Source organism: Phlebotomus papatasi, chromosome 3 (assembly GCF_024763615.1).
Source record: "Phlebotomus papatasi isolate M1 chromosome 3, Ppap_2.1, whole genome shotgun sequence".
In the NCBI taxonomy this organism is placed as follows: Eukaryota; Metazoa; Arthropoda; class Insecta; order Diptera; family Psychodidae; genus Phlebotomus; species Phlebotomus papatasi.
Genome location: NC_077224.1, coordinates 57,748,882 through 57,763,747, shown reverse-complemented (window position 1 = coordinate 57,763,747; position 14,866 = coordinate 57,748,882). Strand labels below are relative to the sequence as shown.

The 14,866-nt window shown below is 31.3% G+C and overlaps 1 protein-coding gene across 2 annotated transcripts in view; it reads left to right on the top strand.

Moving 5' to 3' along the window:
• Window positions 1-2,486: 2,486 nt before the first annotated feature.
• Window positions 2,487-14,866, top strand: part of LOC129806993 (protein timeless) — a 35,119-nt gene continuing 22,739 nt past the window's right edge. Inside the window, exons 1-2 of one of the 2 annotated variants that reach the window (XM_055855937.1) lie at window positions 2,487-3,022; window positions 13,756-14,102. In XM_055855937.1, the coding sequence (XP_055711912.1) occupies window positions 14,006-14,102 (97 nt within the window). In that variant the 5' untranslated portion in view covers window positions 2,487-3,022; window positions 13,756-14,005. The remainder of the gene's footprint in view (window positions 3,023-13,755; window positions 14,103-14,866) is intronic. The other variant, XM_055855938.1, reaches the window with a different exon arrangement.

Genomic DNA, 14,866 nt, shown 5'->3' with positions numbered 1-14,866 from the left:
TTTTAATGTGAAAATTATTTATGCTTTAGGTAAATTTAAACTTATTTTTGCAGGCCAAGTCCACTTCTTTATCAATAAATAGAAAAACCCCAAATATTAAGTGACTCAAAGACACAAATAACATATTTGGACGCTCACAAGTGACAATTAATGTGAATCACATTAAAATTTTAATGTGCAAGTGTGATAACACCGACTTCTACAATATTAAACTAAACCTGAAAGGTAAGGAAGAACCTTCAGTTGCATAAACACAAAACTTTCATGGTGCTCGATTTGCCTTTAAACCTTGATATCTGTGTCCCTAAGATCTCTAGTAAAATTCTTTATCAAACTCAAGAGATATGAGCCAAAAGACAATTTTGGTTCTAGAGATATCTTTGTTTAATGGCTGAAAAATTAATTTTTCATGTTTTCTATAATATATTTGAGACTACAGCGCCTCTGGTGTAGGTTTTACAAACTTAAAAAAAAATGATATCGGTTTAAATACTGTCGTTGCGAGTGACTGTACTTTTTTTCGCTGTTTTTCAACTTTACCCTCTAAAAGTGGATAGTTAAAGTGAAAGGAGGGGCGTGAATGGGTAAAATTATTTGTATTCAGTTGTTAATGAATGGATTTTGTGCCACTTACATTAATTTTATAAAATTTTACTACGTTAGAAAAATCAAGAAAAAAGGCTTGAATTTGGGATAAGGTGAGGGTGACTTTGCACTTTTTAATAAATACTAAAAAATCAACAATTTCTGATAATAAACGACAATCAAGATCTTCACATCTAAGGGTAAGATGCACGAAATCTACAAGACGACATAGCCGCCATCTTCATTTGACGTTTCTGTTCACCATTTTAAATAACTGTCGAAACCTAAAACTGGTCCAATTGGGTTGAAATTTTAGTATGTTATAGCTGATGTCAAGACCTTTTCAGAACGTATCTATGTTCCAGTCTACGTCAAGCATTTACCTAGATACAGTGGTTCAAAGTTTAAAATTTTGAAATATTCATATTTGCGCGATCTTTATTTTTAAATACTGAATTTTAAAACCTAAACGAAATGCCTCAGTAACCATTAAAATGGTTGAGGCTTTTATTTAATATATTTATTTACTCTTACATAATTTAAAAAAAAAACGAAAAGTGCATTTATTTCTTTTGTTTTTATTTTTTCATCTTTGCAAAAACAGTTTTTCAGATACTCAAATGATATGCTGTTATACACAAAAACATTACTTTTCTTTTTGTTTGTTTGTTAGATCTCATCGCCTAACGATGGCGCTGTCTTTTAGTTATAGTTTCGATAAAAGAAGCTCCACGTAGTTCTGTATTCATGAAAGTGTCAAAATTTTGGACTTTGAGCCCCTATATTCAGACAATCGCTTGACCTAGGTCGCATTTTATATATGTTCTGAAAAGGCCTCAACATCAGCTAGAACATACTAAAATTTCAGCCCAATCGGATGAGATTTTTGTTTTGACAGTTATTCAAAACGGCGGCCAGAATCGTCAAATCAAGATAGCGATCATACCATCTTGTAGATCTCGAAATAAATTTAAAAAAAAATACAATTGTTCGAACCATAAAATAAAATGAATTTAAAATTCGTTGATTATATCACCCGCTGTCATATCTATTTTTAAAACCGCACAGGAGACGATTTCCTTCAATTCACTCATAATATTATATTCTGAGAGTTAAGGATTTCATATGAATATAAATCGAAGCGTTAGCATAATCTAACCAACAATGTATAAAACATGGAAATGGTCATAATAGGGGGAAGTAGGGCACTTTTGGATGTGGGGCAGCTTTGAAATTGGAATTTTTCTCCTATTTTTAAATGAAATTAGCTTTTTGATCTGTTTATGCAGTTAAATTATGTCATGATAAGGCTCAATTTTATTTAAAAATAGGTGATAAATCCCAATTTCAAAGTTGCCCCACTTTTCCCTACAGTTTTTTATGTACTATATTTAAAATTGAGCTATCGATTTAGGACGAATATGATCAATTTCTTATTTTTTGGAGTAGAATTAATTTAATTTAATATTATAGCAAAAAAAAACAGTACAAATGAACAACTTTGAACTTGAATTAATTATGGGATTCCAACCCTCCTACCCATTCCTTTTAAGATAACGTAATCCTCATTAGCCCGACAGTGACCTTTCTGAAGCAATAATTGTTGATTAGAATGATATTTACAATAATAATGGATATCTTGAGTTGAAGTGAGTTGTATTTGAGTAAAATTGACGGAAGCTCACCTTTGACCTTATGGCGGAACTTGATAAAAGCCAGAATTTCTGCGGCACGATGCACCACCAACAGAAACGTTTCCAGATTGTCACTATCTCCGGGAAAAAGTTGCGTGAGTACGAGCGAGAGCGAGTAACTCTTGTTTGATGGGGAAAATTTAATAATAAGCATCACGTTGAATTTCCACGTGAGTTTTCTGTTCGGTGGGAAAACGAAGCTATTCGCTCACCTTCGAGACTATTCTCTATGTACTCAATTTTCCCTTAGTCTCCAGAACATTTTCACCTCTACAATCATTCTTGCGGCATTTCTCGAACACAACAGTCTTGTGAAAATTCCCGGAAAATTTTCTATAGCTTTTTGGGAAATTAATTGCTCAAATTCATCCTTTGACAAGAAGAAGTCTTTTCAAGGAAATAAATATTTATATTTAAATTGTGAATAAGATTATGTGATTAATTGAGATTACTCGAGGGAATTGCCAAACAGTGAGTTTAATAATTACGCATTATGATTGAGAAGAATAATTCCAGGATTTTAATAAAGTGATAAAATTAGTAAAAAGTGACAAAATAGTGTTCACAAATTTTGAAAAATTAAATCATCTTACGTAGATCATGCATCATAATCTTGTGATCGTGTGATTGAAACATTTCGTTGAACGTGATATCAAAGTGCAATTTTCCCATCTTCGTCACTAGTGGTAATTGATTGATAATATCAATTACCATTTTAGCACGTGCAGCAGCCAGATAATAATGTGAGTAGAAACTTCCAAAGCTCTGTTCTAGTTTAAAAGGAGAATATTTTATTAGGTAATTTAATTATGTAAAAGGAACAATGTTGAGGAGAAAAGGAACAGAAATGTTACTGTGTATCTATTGTGATTGGTAAAAAACATACGGATCAGTAGACATCTGCGTCGATAAAATTTTGGCGGCTAAAACCAAAATTTAAAAAAATCAATGTTCTCATAAAAACCTAAATCAATTGTGGTGGTTTATTGAAAAAACAAATCTTATAAATCCAAAGGTAAAAACAGTCAGAACCATTTGAAGGATCATTGGTTTTCTTTATTAAAACTTCTAAAACTCCATAGAGGAATTTTTTAATATGATAGGGGAAAGTGCGTTAATACTGGTACTCATACCTTTCGAAAATACAAAGTTCTGGGATAACAAACTAATTAGGAAAAAGGTTCTACAATGTGTCCCGGAATTGTGCATGTTATGGGATTATGCAAACATTATTATGCAAGTTTGCCTACCATTGGGAGATTCTAAAATATCCTTCAATGCAAGCAATTTTTTAGGCAAGTCCAAGAAGTTGATGCTAACGAAATTTTACATGTTATTAGGGGGAAGTGGGGCACCTTTGAAAGTGGGGTACCTTTGAAATTGGGATTTTTCACATATTTTTAAATAAAGTTGAGTCTTATCGTGATATAATTTAGCTGCACAAACAGACTGTGAAGCTAAAGTACATTGCGACATGGGTCAGTTCCACTTAAAAATAGGTGAAAAATCCCAATTTCAGAGGTGCCCCACTTTTAAAAGAGCCCCACTTCCCCCTATGGCGTTTCTGTAACTTAAACGAAAAAAATCTCCTGTATAATAGTGAATAATATTCAGATGTTCAGTGCCCGGCAAAAATGACCCAATGTTTTACAATTCTGCAAAAAGAAATTAAATATTTCATGATCTAATCTCTATCACCTTCAACTTTGTTTTCTTTGAAAGCTCAATTCTAAAGCCATTAATGTACCTTATAAGGATTTTTTGAAAATAGCACAAATATTTTTTAGATCTTTTTAAAATAGGATGCATTGGGTCACTTTTTTCGGTACTATCCAAACACCACTTTTTGGTCCTAAATTTTATTTTACGCGTAATTTAAGTAAACCAAAGTGCAATATAATGGCTTCCGGATTATATAATATCGATTTGCATTATCATTTCCGATATGCTTTTTATTTGTTTTTTTTTTATTTATAATAACCAATACAGACATATTTTAAACCAGAAATTTGCACATTTAGAGAAAATGAATAAAAATACGTTTTTTTCACAAAATGGCTACCAAACATGGCGTAGGTTATAAAACCAGTAGTTAGACTACACATCCGTATTCTATCCTGTTTTAAAATTGAGAAATTATGAAACTATCCCAAGTTCAGAACCAAAAACAAGCTTAATTTGGTTAAAAAAAAAAATCAATTACAGCGAGATCTACAAAGTTGTCTAACCTACATTATCCATCAGAACCTATAACCTCTACACTCTTAGAAAAAATTAGTTCGTACAAGCTCATATGCAGTTATTAGAACTATAAAATATAGTAAATATAGACCCAACTATATATTTAGTTTGGGTAACTAAATGAAATAGTTGACCACAGTTAGTTAAAGTATCCTTTTCATTTAGTTATCACAACTAAATCAAAATAGCAATGGGTACTATAACATATTAGTTCCAATTACTAAATAAATGGGGTTGATACCCATCTTATTGGCTGTAATAACTATATCATATCAGTTGTGGTTACTATATAGCATTCATTGTGATGCATATTTCTTATTAGTTGCTTAAAATTCGAAAGAGCTTCAACGCATTACTAAAATAAAAACCACTCTTTACTATTGGAAAAGTAGTCATAACTTTATGAAAATATAGGCCCATCTATTTACATTGGTTGTGAGAACTAAAAGGAATTAGTGACCAATATTAGTTGGGATAATGATTTCATTTAATTAACACAAGCAAATATAATTGTATGAAAGCATTATGAAATAATTGCCGCAACTTATCCACGTAAATATTGTCTTATATTCTCACTACTAATAAATTTATTATTAGTGTAATGTTTTAAGAATATAAGAACTATTTTAAATAGATTTGATAATAATCGCCCGAACAACTAATTTTCATTAGTAATCACGTCTAAACTTTTTTAAGAGTGTAAATATCAGTTTTAGGACAAATCGATAAGCCATGGACTTTTCGATTTAAAACCTCATTATTAATCAATGATTTTGCATATTTTCGGGACCGAAAAACCGCGCAAAATGGCATTATGCATCCAGAAAATTTGCATATCTGCAGGGATTTTTTTCTAATAATCGCGAAACGAATCAACCGTTCAAAAGTAATACATTTTTTGGCCACAGTTCTTCAATAAATTCTTAAAATATTAAAAAAAATTACCTTAATAAAAGCTTAATTTACCTTAAGCGGATCAAAAAGTGATAATACCCTATGCCTGGTACTTATTTGCTCCAGCATTTTTGAGAATAGTTACAAAATTACCTTTTAGAAATGGGCTCAATGAACGTATTTCCTTACAAAATAGAGGAAAATTACTTTCACAAAGTTGTACAGCGATAAATTTCCTATAAAACTTCTCTAATTAGAAATTTCTGAAGCGATCGAGCAGCTTGTAAAAAAATAAAATATACGTTTTGTGACTTTTTGTCCCAGTCTCCCCTACTATTAATGAATTGACATTTTCAAGCTCTCTATAAAAAACACAGAGTTCCCGTATAACAAAAGAAGTTAGAAGAAGGTGATCAGCATCCAAATATACCAATCTTTTAATAGGGTGACGTGTGGTATTTAGGGACACTTTTTAGCATCTTTCAACTTTCAAACAGCTTAACGACTTCTCAAATTATTTTTTCTTTGTTGATACAAATATTTATATTCCTTATTCTATCCAGAATAATATTCTTACCGAAAAAATTATAATTTTTTATATAAAATAGCAAAAAATGTAAAGAAGTAAGAATAGTATATTTCGGGACAATTGGGTATTTCGGGACAATCAAAAGTGGCTATTATGCAAATAAATTTCACTGAGCATGATTATTTACCTTCAAATAGAAGGTCCAAACTTCACTCTTTTATAAAAATTTTGTTTAAATTTTACTTGTAAAGTGGCTTAAATTGACAACACTAAAGATTTTGCAAAATGTGGAATGTGACACTCACAATTCACGCGTATTTCACACTTTAAATTAAATAAAATTGCAGAAGTTTTATGTTTATCTGATACATAAGGACCTTAATATTTCATAAAGAATTTAAAAATAATAAGAAAATTATTATAATGCTTTTGATGTGTTTATAAATATCCATATTGTGTCCCGAAAAGCACCTTGTCCAGAAATACCACACGTTACCCTATTACATTTAAAAAAATTTCGTATTCGAAAGCTGACCATCATCCCCTATGCTAAAATATTATTACACGTTCTTACAAAAGGATTGACAAATCTGATTTAATTTTAATTTTAGAATAATGTCAATAAACTAAATAATTCTGATTTCAGTAATTGGCTATTCATGCTATAAAATATCTCATGGCCTCTACACACTAGAGTAAAATATGTCCGTATTGAAGAGTTTTTCCTACATAAGTAGGGAAAAGTACTCTTCCTTCGAACGTCCATGCCTTCGAATAATGTGAATTTTCTTTTAGTTTTCCTAAGAGACTTATACATTTCTATTAAATATCAGTTGGCTTATCATCATTTGTTGATAATTCCGTGATAATTTAGTGTAAATCTCTTACGAAGAACACAAGAAATTCACATTATTCGAAGGCATGAACGTTCGAAGGGAGAACACTTTCCCCTACAGGAAATTTGCATCAATATGGACATAGATTGCTCTAGTGTGTAGAGACTATAAGTCTTACTATTCTAATAAGTTCCACAATTGTATTGTCAATCTAAATTACATAACTTTAAAGCACAGTTTCCTTTAAAAATATGCGATATGCGAAATTATCGTGTTCTGTGATTTTTTAAGCTGCAAAAGCTCTGAAAGCTATAAAAGTTTGAAGAATCAAGCATAGAATGCGATTGGACTATAATATTTTATGACAATAAATATTTAATTACATGTGAATAATGATCAATTCTGTCTGTTCTTGACGCCGGCCGTGCATCGCCTCTGAAAATTTGTCGGTTCAGATGAAAACGGTTACGCACATGTTAGGAGACAAATTCACGTTGCAATTGTAAAGATGATTTTATGAAAATTGCTGTTTCGAGCACGAACTTTACATTCTATACATTTTACCTCAGTTCAAGCATTCAAAAGAGAAGGGCTTTTGTCTGGGGAATCTGTGAAGATGTTTGTTTCTGTGGAATATTATGAGAATTTCTGGTGCCTGCGTCACCAAAATTTTTCAGCAATGATTGAACCTTATTCCCTTCGGCATTTCAGTTTAATTAAATAACACAAAAGTTATTCAACAAATTGATTCTGCCAAGTGGGTGGCTAAACATGGAACAAATGATCTAAATTTAAAGACTTTCTTTCTATATCCTTCCTACGCTTCTCATTTCTATCTTTTTGTTCTGCCATGGAAAAGTTTACATTTTATTTTTGTGCAACGTTTTTATTTCTTCCTTTTGTATACAGAACTTTTTTCTCCTCATGCACATTAGTCAAAACAAAAGCCCTATTTCTGTACCATAGCAAAATGCAGAAGAAAATTTAAAGTATGTACAAGGGGAAAGTTATCAGTTCTAGAGAATCCATGCAAAAAGAATGTTATTTATTTATGGAAAGATATATAAAATTTTCTTTGTAAACAATGTTCTGCATTCATCTCCTGTGGATAAAAATATTGCTAGAAAAGTTCTATTATATCTTTGATGGTTTTATTGGAAGGATGTGCTTACAATGTGCGATTCTGCTGTGGAAATTTTATTTTATTCACACGCAGAAACACCTGGGCAAAATCACCAGGTCCAGGTGTGATTACTTCTAATTCTTATCATCTCTAGAGTTTCCTATAGAAATTGCTAATTTAATTGTCAGCAGCTGCGTCACATTTTAGACACAAATCTTGTGAATATGATTGCAAGGGTATTTTTTTTTTAAAAAGTTTCTCACTGAATTTCATTAAATTCGATAGAAATTGTTAAGCAAAGCATTTATTTAAATTCAGCCACATAATTCATTAGAAATTACGATTTGTTCTTGTTTTCTGATGCATTGTCCGTTCGAATTTGAATAATCATTCGTCAGTCATTCATCCAGAAAGAATATTTGCATTTTAATATTGTGGCTGAGAGGAATTCAAGAGCATTTTATTACCAAGTCGCAAGAATTGAATTTTGATCAAGTGGAATTTCTTAAATCAGAAACTTTCTTCCCATATTTGCGTAACTTCAATACTTTTGTTGAAGAGGCTGTGAAGACAAATTCTATCAAATTCACAAAAAAGAGAATTTGATACATGATAAAGAAAATTTGTCTATGGAAAATATTATTTCAACGTGTAATATACCTATGTAATTATTTTCAAAAGATAATTAAAGCTTTAGAAAATGAATAAAAAATCCACAATCGAAAATTATTAATTTCAATCTTTTAAAAATTCGATAGGATCAGTTAATTTATACAAATTATGTTTTTGTAATAAAAATGTCAGCTATAAAATCTTGTTGATGCAAATAAAGTCTTTGGTGAATTAAGGATTCTGACCAACAAAGGACGGAAACTTACAAATTTCCAAAAATAGCCTAAAACTCTTCTAAATTTTAGAATAGGTTTATTTATCATATATGCTTTTTGTAGATTCTCAAAACTGATCTGGCAAATTTACAAAAAATTATTCCTCTACAAATTTGTTTAGGGGAAAGTACTCTCCGTACTCTCCCTTCGAACGTTCATGCCTTGGAATAATGTGAATTTATTTTTAGTTTTCCTAAGAGACTTACACATTTCTATTAAATATTAGATAGCTTATCGTCAATTGTTGATAAATTCGTGATAATTTAGTGTAAACTTCTTACGAAAAACAAAAGAAATTCACATTATTCGAAGGCATGAACGTTCAAAGGGAGAGCACTTTCCCCTACTATTTTCCTATATGTTAACAAGAAACGTACTTTAGTTAAATTAATTAATATTGATATATTCTGTAAGGAATATATTCCAAAAATAGGGCTCAATATTAAGATATATATATATTTTTTTTTAATTTTTCACTTTCCCTGCTCGCTCTTAAAATCTTGTAAATTTAAAATGGTTTATGAAGGCTATCAGTGATAAAAATTTGAAGTCTCAGTCTTTTTTGCTTTGGAAAGTATTATAGTCAAGTGTGCTAATCCGGACGCTTGGCTATCTGGATCGTTTATGACTAATCCACTTAAAATATTTTCATTTTTATTTCCGTATTATAGTCACTACAGTAACATAACTATTCAAGCAGGGGCCCCTCGACATTTCATTTTTCCATACGTTTTTGCATAGAGGCACTGAAGACTATTGGCAAGTTTTTTCCTAAAGAAAATTGACTTATCAGTCTGATATATTTCGAAATCGTGCATTAAAATCTATCTGAAAATACATATTTCATAATGTTCGCCGAAATAATACAAGAACTACGAGCAAATTTATTTAAGTCGTGGTGCAATATCTGCAAATTTTTTACAAGGAAAAGTGAAAAATATCTTCACTTTTTATTAGGCTTGATGGGCCCCTGATTCAAGTTTAAGTAAAAGCACAAATAATATTTTTATCCATTAAATAAGTGAATGTAATCGATTTATTTCAATCTTGTGCCAGCTGGGTTCTTCACTAAAAAATTTGTAGCAGTGATATTTTCGCTAATGGCAGCTGGTTGATTGAAAACATTTATTGTTTTTTTCTTTGTGTAGTATTTTAAATCCAAAGTTTTAATTGAAAGTGAATTAGTGAAAAGGCGACCCAGTTAGTGCATACTGACTTATTTCAGTATTATCATTATTTTATAAATTTTCTTTAATATTTTTGATAATTTTTTTTTATATTATGTTTCTGAATGAAACAGTGAATAATTCTATGGATTTAGAAGAAGTAAAAAAGAATTTCATCAGTCCAAAAACAAGCGTTTAAGTAGCACTCGTCGGAAAACGATCCACTTACCCCACCTTACTATATATTAAATTTTTAATTATTCGAAATAACAAATTTTGCCCCAGTTTTCCCTATCAGAAGACCTCTACACACGACAGAAATTTATGTGTTTATTTGACAGTTTTTCCTACACTAGCGTTGGAAAGTTGCTTCAATATGGACTAAAAATTCTCTAGTGTGTAGTAGTCATTAGTTAGCTTTAATATAAGTTTGTAAGGTTCGTAGACGTGTGGAAAATGGACAATATGAGTCTAAAGGTATCTACATACTAGAGAAATCTATGTCCATATTGAAGCAAATTACCTACGCTTGTGTAGGAAAAACTGCGTAATATGGAGATAATTTTCTCTAGTGTGTAGAGGCCATAAAAGAGCTTTACCCACCTGAAACTACTCTATCCTCCCCTATCCAAAACAATGATTTTTATATTGTATATTGCTCACCCCATATAGTTAAAATATCAACTACTAAAAGAAACTTTTCATTAGTTTTAAAAGTCCGTTCAGTAGCTTATAAAAAATCGTAAGAGCTTCAATTTCTAAGTCCTTTTTTTATAAAAAAAGATATAAAAAAATTTAATTTTAAAGTGAACACTTCGATAAAAAATAGATCTAATATATTTTTTTGAGTCAAGACATTTTATCCATAATTGCATTATGTGTACATAATGACACAATCATATTGCACATTGCATAATGATTGAACTAAGCTTTATACAGGCACATACGGCTTTAGAAGTCATTAAATAAATATTTCTATATGTGGATCTTTTTTTTGAAATAAGAAAATACAAAAATTAGTATTACTATCTGTCTTTGATATTAAACGATCATTTGCAGATCTTGCATTTTTTTTCTCTCCCTATCTTATAACTCACCTTGTACTTTCTGTGATGGCACTTCATAAATCTTCTGTGAAAAGCTGTGTTGTTATTATTTAGAAAGATCTTTAATTACTTTTAATGTATATCACTGTTTTTATATTGCAATGTGACGGAATTCAGATTTTATGACTCAATCTTTATATTATTTGCTTCGAGACTCAAGAAAAGATAACCTTAACATGGAAATGACCCTTGGCTTGACTTCTTTCTTTTCTCTGTGAGAACCGACGTTTCTAATCTCTCACAGGTACGCAATTTTTTCGAAAACTTTGTTGTACACGTTGTGATACATCTAATTCACACGTTTTTTTGTGCAAAGTTCAGAAGTACAAAGGGTAAAAATTGTATTAATCTTCGAGCTAGTTTTTCCCAAAATTTGCATGTTTGAGGAATGAGGAAATCTCCGCAAGATTGCTTTAGAGAGAATGAATGAGAAAAAGTCAAAGGTAATTAAAAACAATAAGTCCACTGAGATAGTATGTTGAGAAAATCAATATGTTAAAAATTTGTGGCAAGTAAATTTTATAAAAATAAATTTCAGGTATAAATTATTTGGTTTTTGATCTCAGATGAATATACTCTAAAAATCTTGTTCACTGCAATCAAAGTAATATTTTTCAAAAGGATCTGCAAAAATCAGACCCTAACGGTTGAATTTTAAAGATTTAAAATAAAAAAAAATCAGAAAATATAGTTGAAACGTTGTATACTTTTATATGATTAAGAACTTAAATTAAAATAAAAATTTATTATATTGAAATAAAAATATATAGAAAATATGCTGGTTTCTAATCTTTTTGACTCTCGTAACCCTTTAAGGCTAAAGCAACCAAATATTAAATTCAAATGTATTAAAAGAATTTCTGAGTGATATTATTAAGACAGATTCTACTAATCTATTGGTCAAAAAATAGGGAAGACTGGGGCAAAAAGTAACAAAACGGATATTTTATTTTTTTACAAGCTACCCGAGCACCTCCAAAATTTCTAATTAGCATAGTTTTATAGGAAATTTACCACTCTACAACTCTGTGAAAGTCATTTTCTTCTATTTTGTAAGGAAATATATTTATCGAGCCGTTTCCTAAGAGGTAATTTTGTGATCATTCTCAAAAATGCTGGGGCAAATAGTACCAGGCATAAGATACTATCACATTTTGATTCGCTTTATTACGGGATTCAGTAAATTTAAGTAAAATACCTAGATTACATATTTTCATAGGAAATTTATTCTTCTACACCTTTATAAAACACCGTTTTCTCTATCTGAGCGGGAAAAGCGCATTTTAAGCTATTTTACAAAAAAAACACACACACAAAAGACTGCAAATCATTTGACCAATTCAAACAACAAGCGGCGACACATAGCATTGACGTTTCTGTTCACCGTGGGACATCAGAAATTGTTTCGGTTTTTGTTACTTTTTGCTCCATAGCTTTTGTTACTTTTTACCCCAAATGGTCGTGTTTAATAAAACGATTTCTAGAGAAAAAAAATTTTCTAAAATTCTAAAATAGATAGCAAATTTGTATTCAAAGAATATCCAGGTAATTTAGGAAATATTCACCAGTGCATCAAATTTAAAATAAGTAGCTAATAATTGATGTCTCTCTCTTTTATTTTCTAAATTCCTTGTTCAAATTTTAACAAACTTACGACATTGAAGAATGCCTATGGAAAAAAAATTAAGCCGCTATCTTATTTATCTTGGAAGATATTGAATTTTGAAATTTTCGATTTGTGACTTTTTGCCCCAGTTCTCCCTACTGTCTTATACGGGTTTCAGAACTTGTGTTTAAATTATATTTCTTGATTGCTCTAAATTCCTATGAGGGAAGATTTTTTGGAAATATTTGACTTAAGATTAAATACTAACGACAAATGATTCATTTGATTTTGGAAAACCAGTAAAATTGTTCGAAACATTCGGAAATTGAGCTAGGATGAACTTAAAATCTGAAATTTGTATGAAGGCTAGGTAAAAACGGATACATATGTCGTGGCGGAATATGAATCCTTTGCCAAAAAGGCTTACAAAAAAACAAATAGCATATTTCATCTACTTTTTCAAAATATCTTTTTAAGCTCTTAAAAATACAAGACATATAAACTGTATTTTCTGACATTTATTTTCAAAAATTTAAAAGAATCAGCCGTCGGCGCCTTTACCTGATTTGCGGAGACCCTTTTTGTAAAAAAAAAAACGCTTGTCGGTGAACAAGATTACAAGATTACTCAGAGTAGATTAAGTGTATCAAATCAAGAATTAAATTATAAATGAATATAATTTATTTATAATAAGATTTCTAAAATTGTATACGTCTGTTATTTCTCAGCCTTCAATTAAATCTTGGTCTTACGGCATATCCTACTTGAATGGCAATGTCTGAAAGTGTTCCATTTGAAAAGGAGAAATGAAAATAGTTGAGGTGCCAGAAAATTATCTGGGATAATTGAATTTTACTCCAGATCCAGAAGCTCCCTTGGTGTAGAAATGAGTGTCATGTAGTGAAGTGGTCGCGTGTCTCGACCCGTGACCGATATTGGTTCAATGGCACAATTTCATTTGCTCCATGTAGCCATGCAGGCTGACGGAAAATTTTTCAGTGACTTTTCCGAACTCGTGCGTTCTGTGGATCACAAGCAAATGCTCCATTCGTTTTGGCAATGTGATCCATGTGTTTATTCTCTTGCAGATTTGTGAAGAGTGGAAGGAAAAAAAAAGTTCCCAGCCACGTTTGGTGAGGAAACTCATGCGAAGGGAGACTGTCCTCTGGATCTGAAGGCGCATCCGAAAAGCACGAGGAAGGGAGACTATTAGCATTTTGTCGATGATTCCCATGGAAATTGATCCATTGAGGAAATGCCACTTGCAGACACCAGCAATTACGAGCTTTGCACCAAGTACCACGGGAAGAGATTATCAAAGTGAAAACAAGTGTCACCATGGAGTGGCTGCTGGCAAATCCCCAAATCCACAGCATCTTTGCCTCTCTTGGCACTATGCACGACAACAGTTACGTGGCCAGTGAAAATTGCCTGGGTGAGTAGAGTACCCGCAAAAGACTTCTTTTTAAACCACGATCTATGATCGTGCTTATTCAATGCTAAATAGCTACAATTCACACACTGTGCACTTTATCATCTGCCCCTGTCCAATGTATCAATGACGTTCGTATTCCAATTGATCTCCAGAGTCGATTTGCGATTTCTTGGTGTCGCAATCACAAACGCACGAGGCTCCATGCGAAACCCTATTTACAATTCTAACGTGCCCAGATATTTTTGGTGTGACTTTCACAGAATTTCGTGCTTAGGAGAGAAGTCTTACAAGACGCACTTTGCAATTGCAAACCTCACTGTCGAATTTCTCTTGTAATGCCGAGGAGTTTGTGAATGGGAAACACCTAAATGTGCTACTCTATTTTCACATTAATTATAAACACGTTACACCCGATCACGGAAATCGGTCATCGATTCCACTCACATGCTCATTGTGGGGGGAATGTTAAAATCAAGAATGGAGACAAACACTTGAATTGATTATACTTCAAGTTTAAAATTATTTTGGAGAAAAAGTTTTACAATTAATTAAGAATTCAGAATACTTCGTAATTGGAGCACTAATATGATGTATTTGTGGATCAATAAGCTCCACCCACAATTAATTTAAGATCGATATCCTTAATTAATTACTAAGAATAATCTAATGTTTCAGCACATTTCTTTATATTAATTCTAAATAAAAAGAAAAAGCGATAATGAGGCCCTCTGAGCAAGTTATACTAATAATTCCAATCGTAGGAG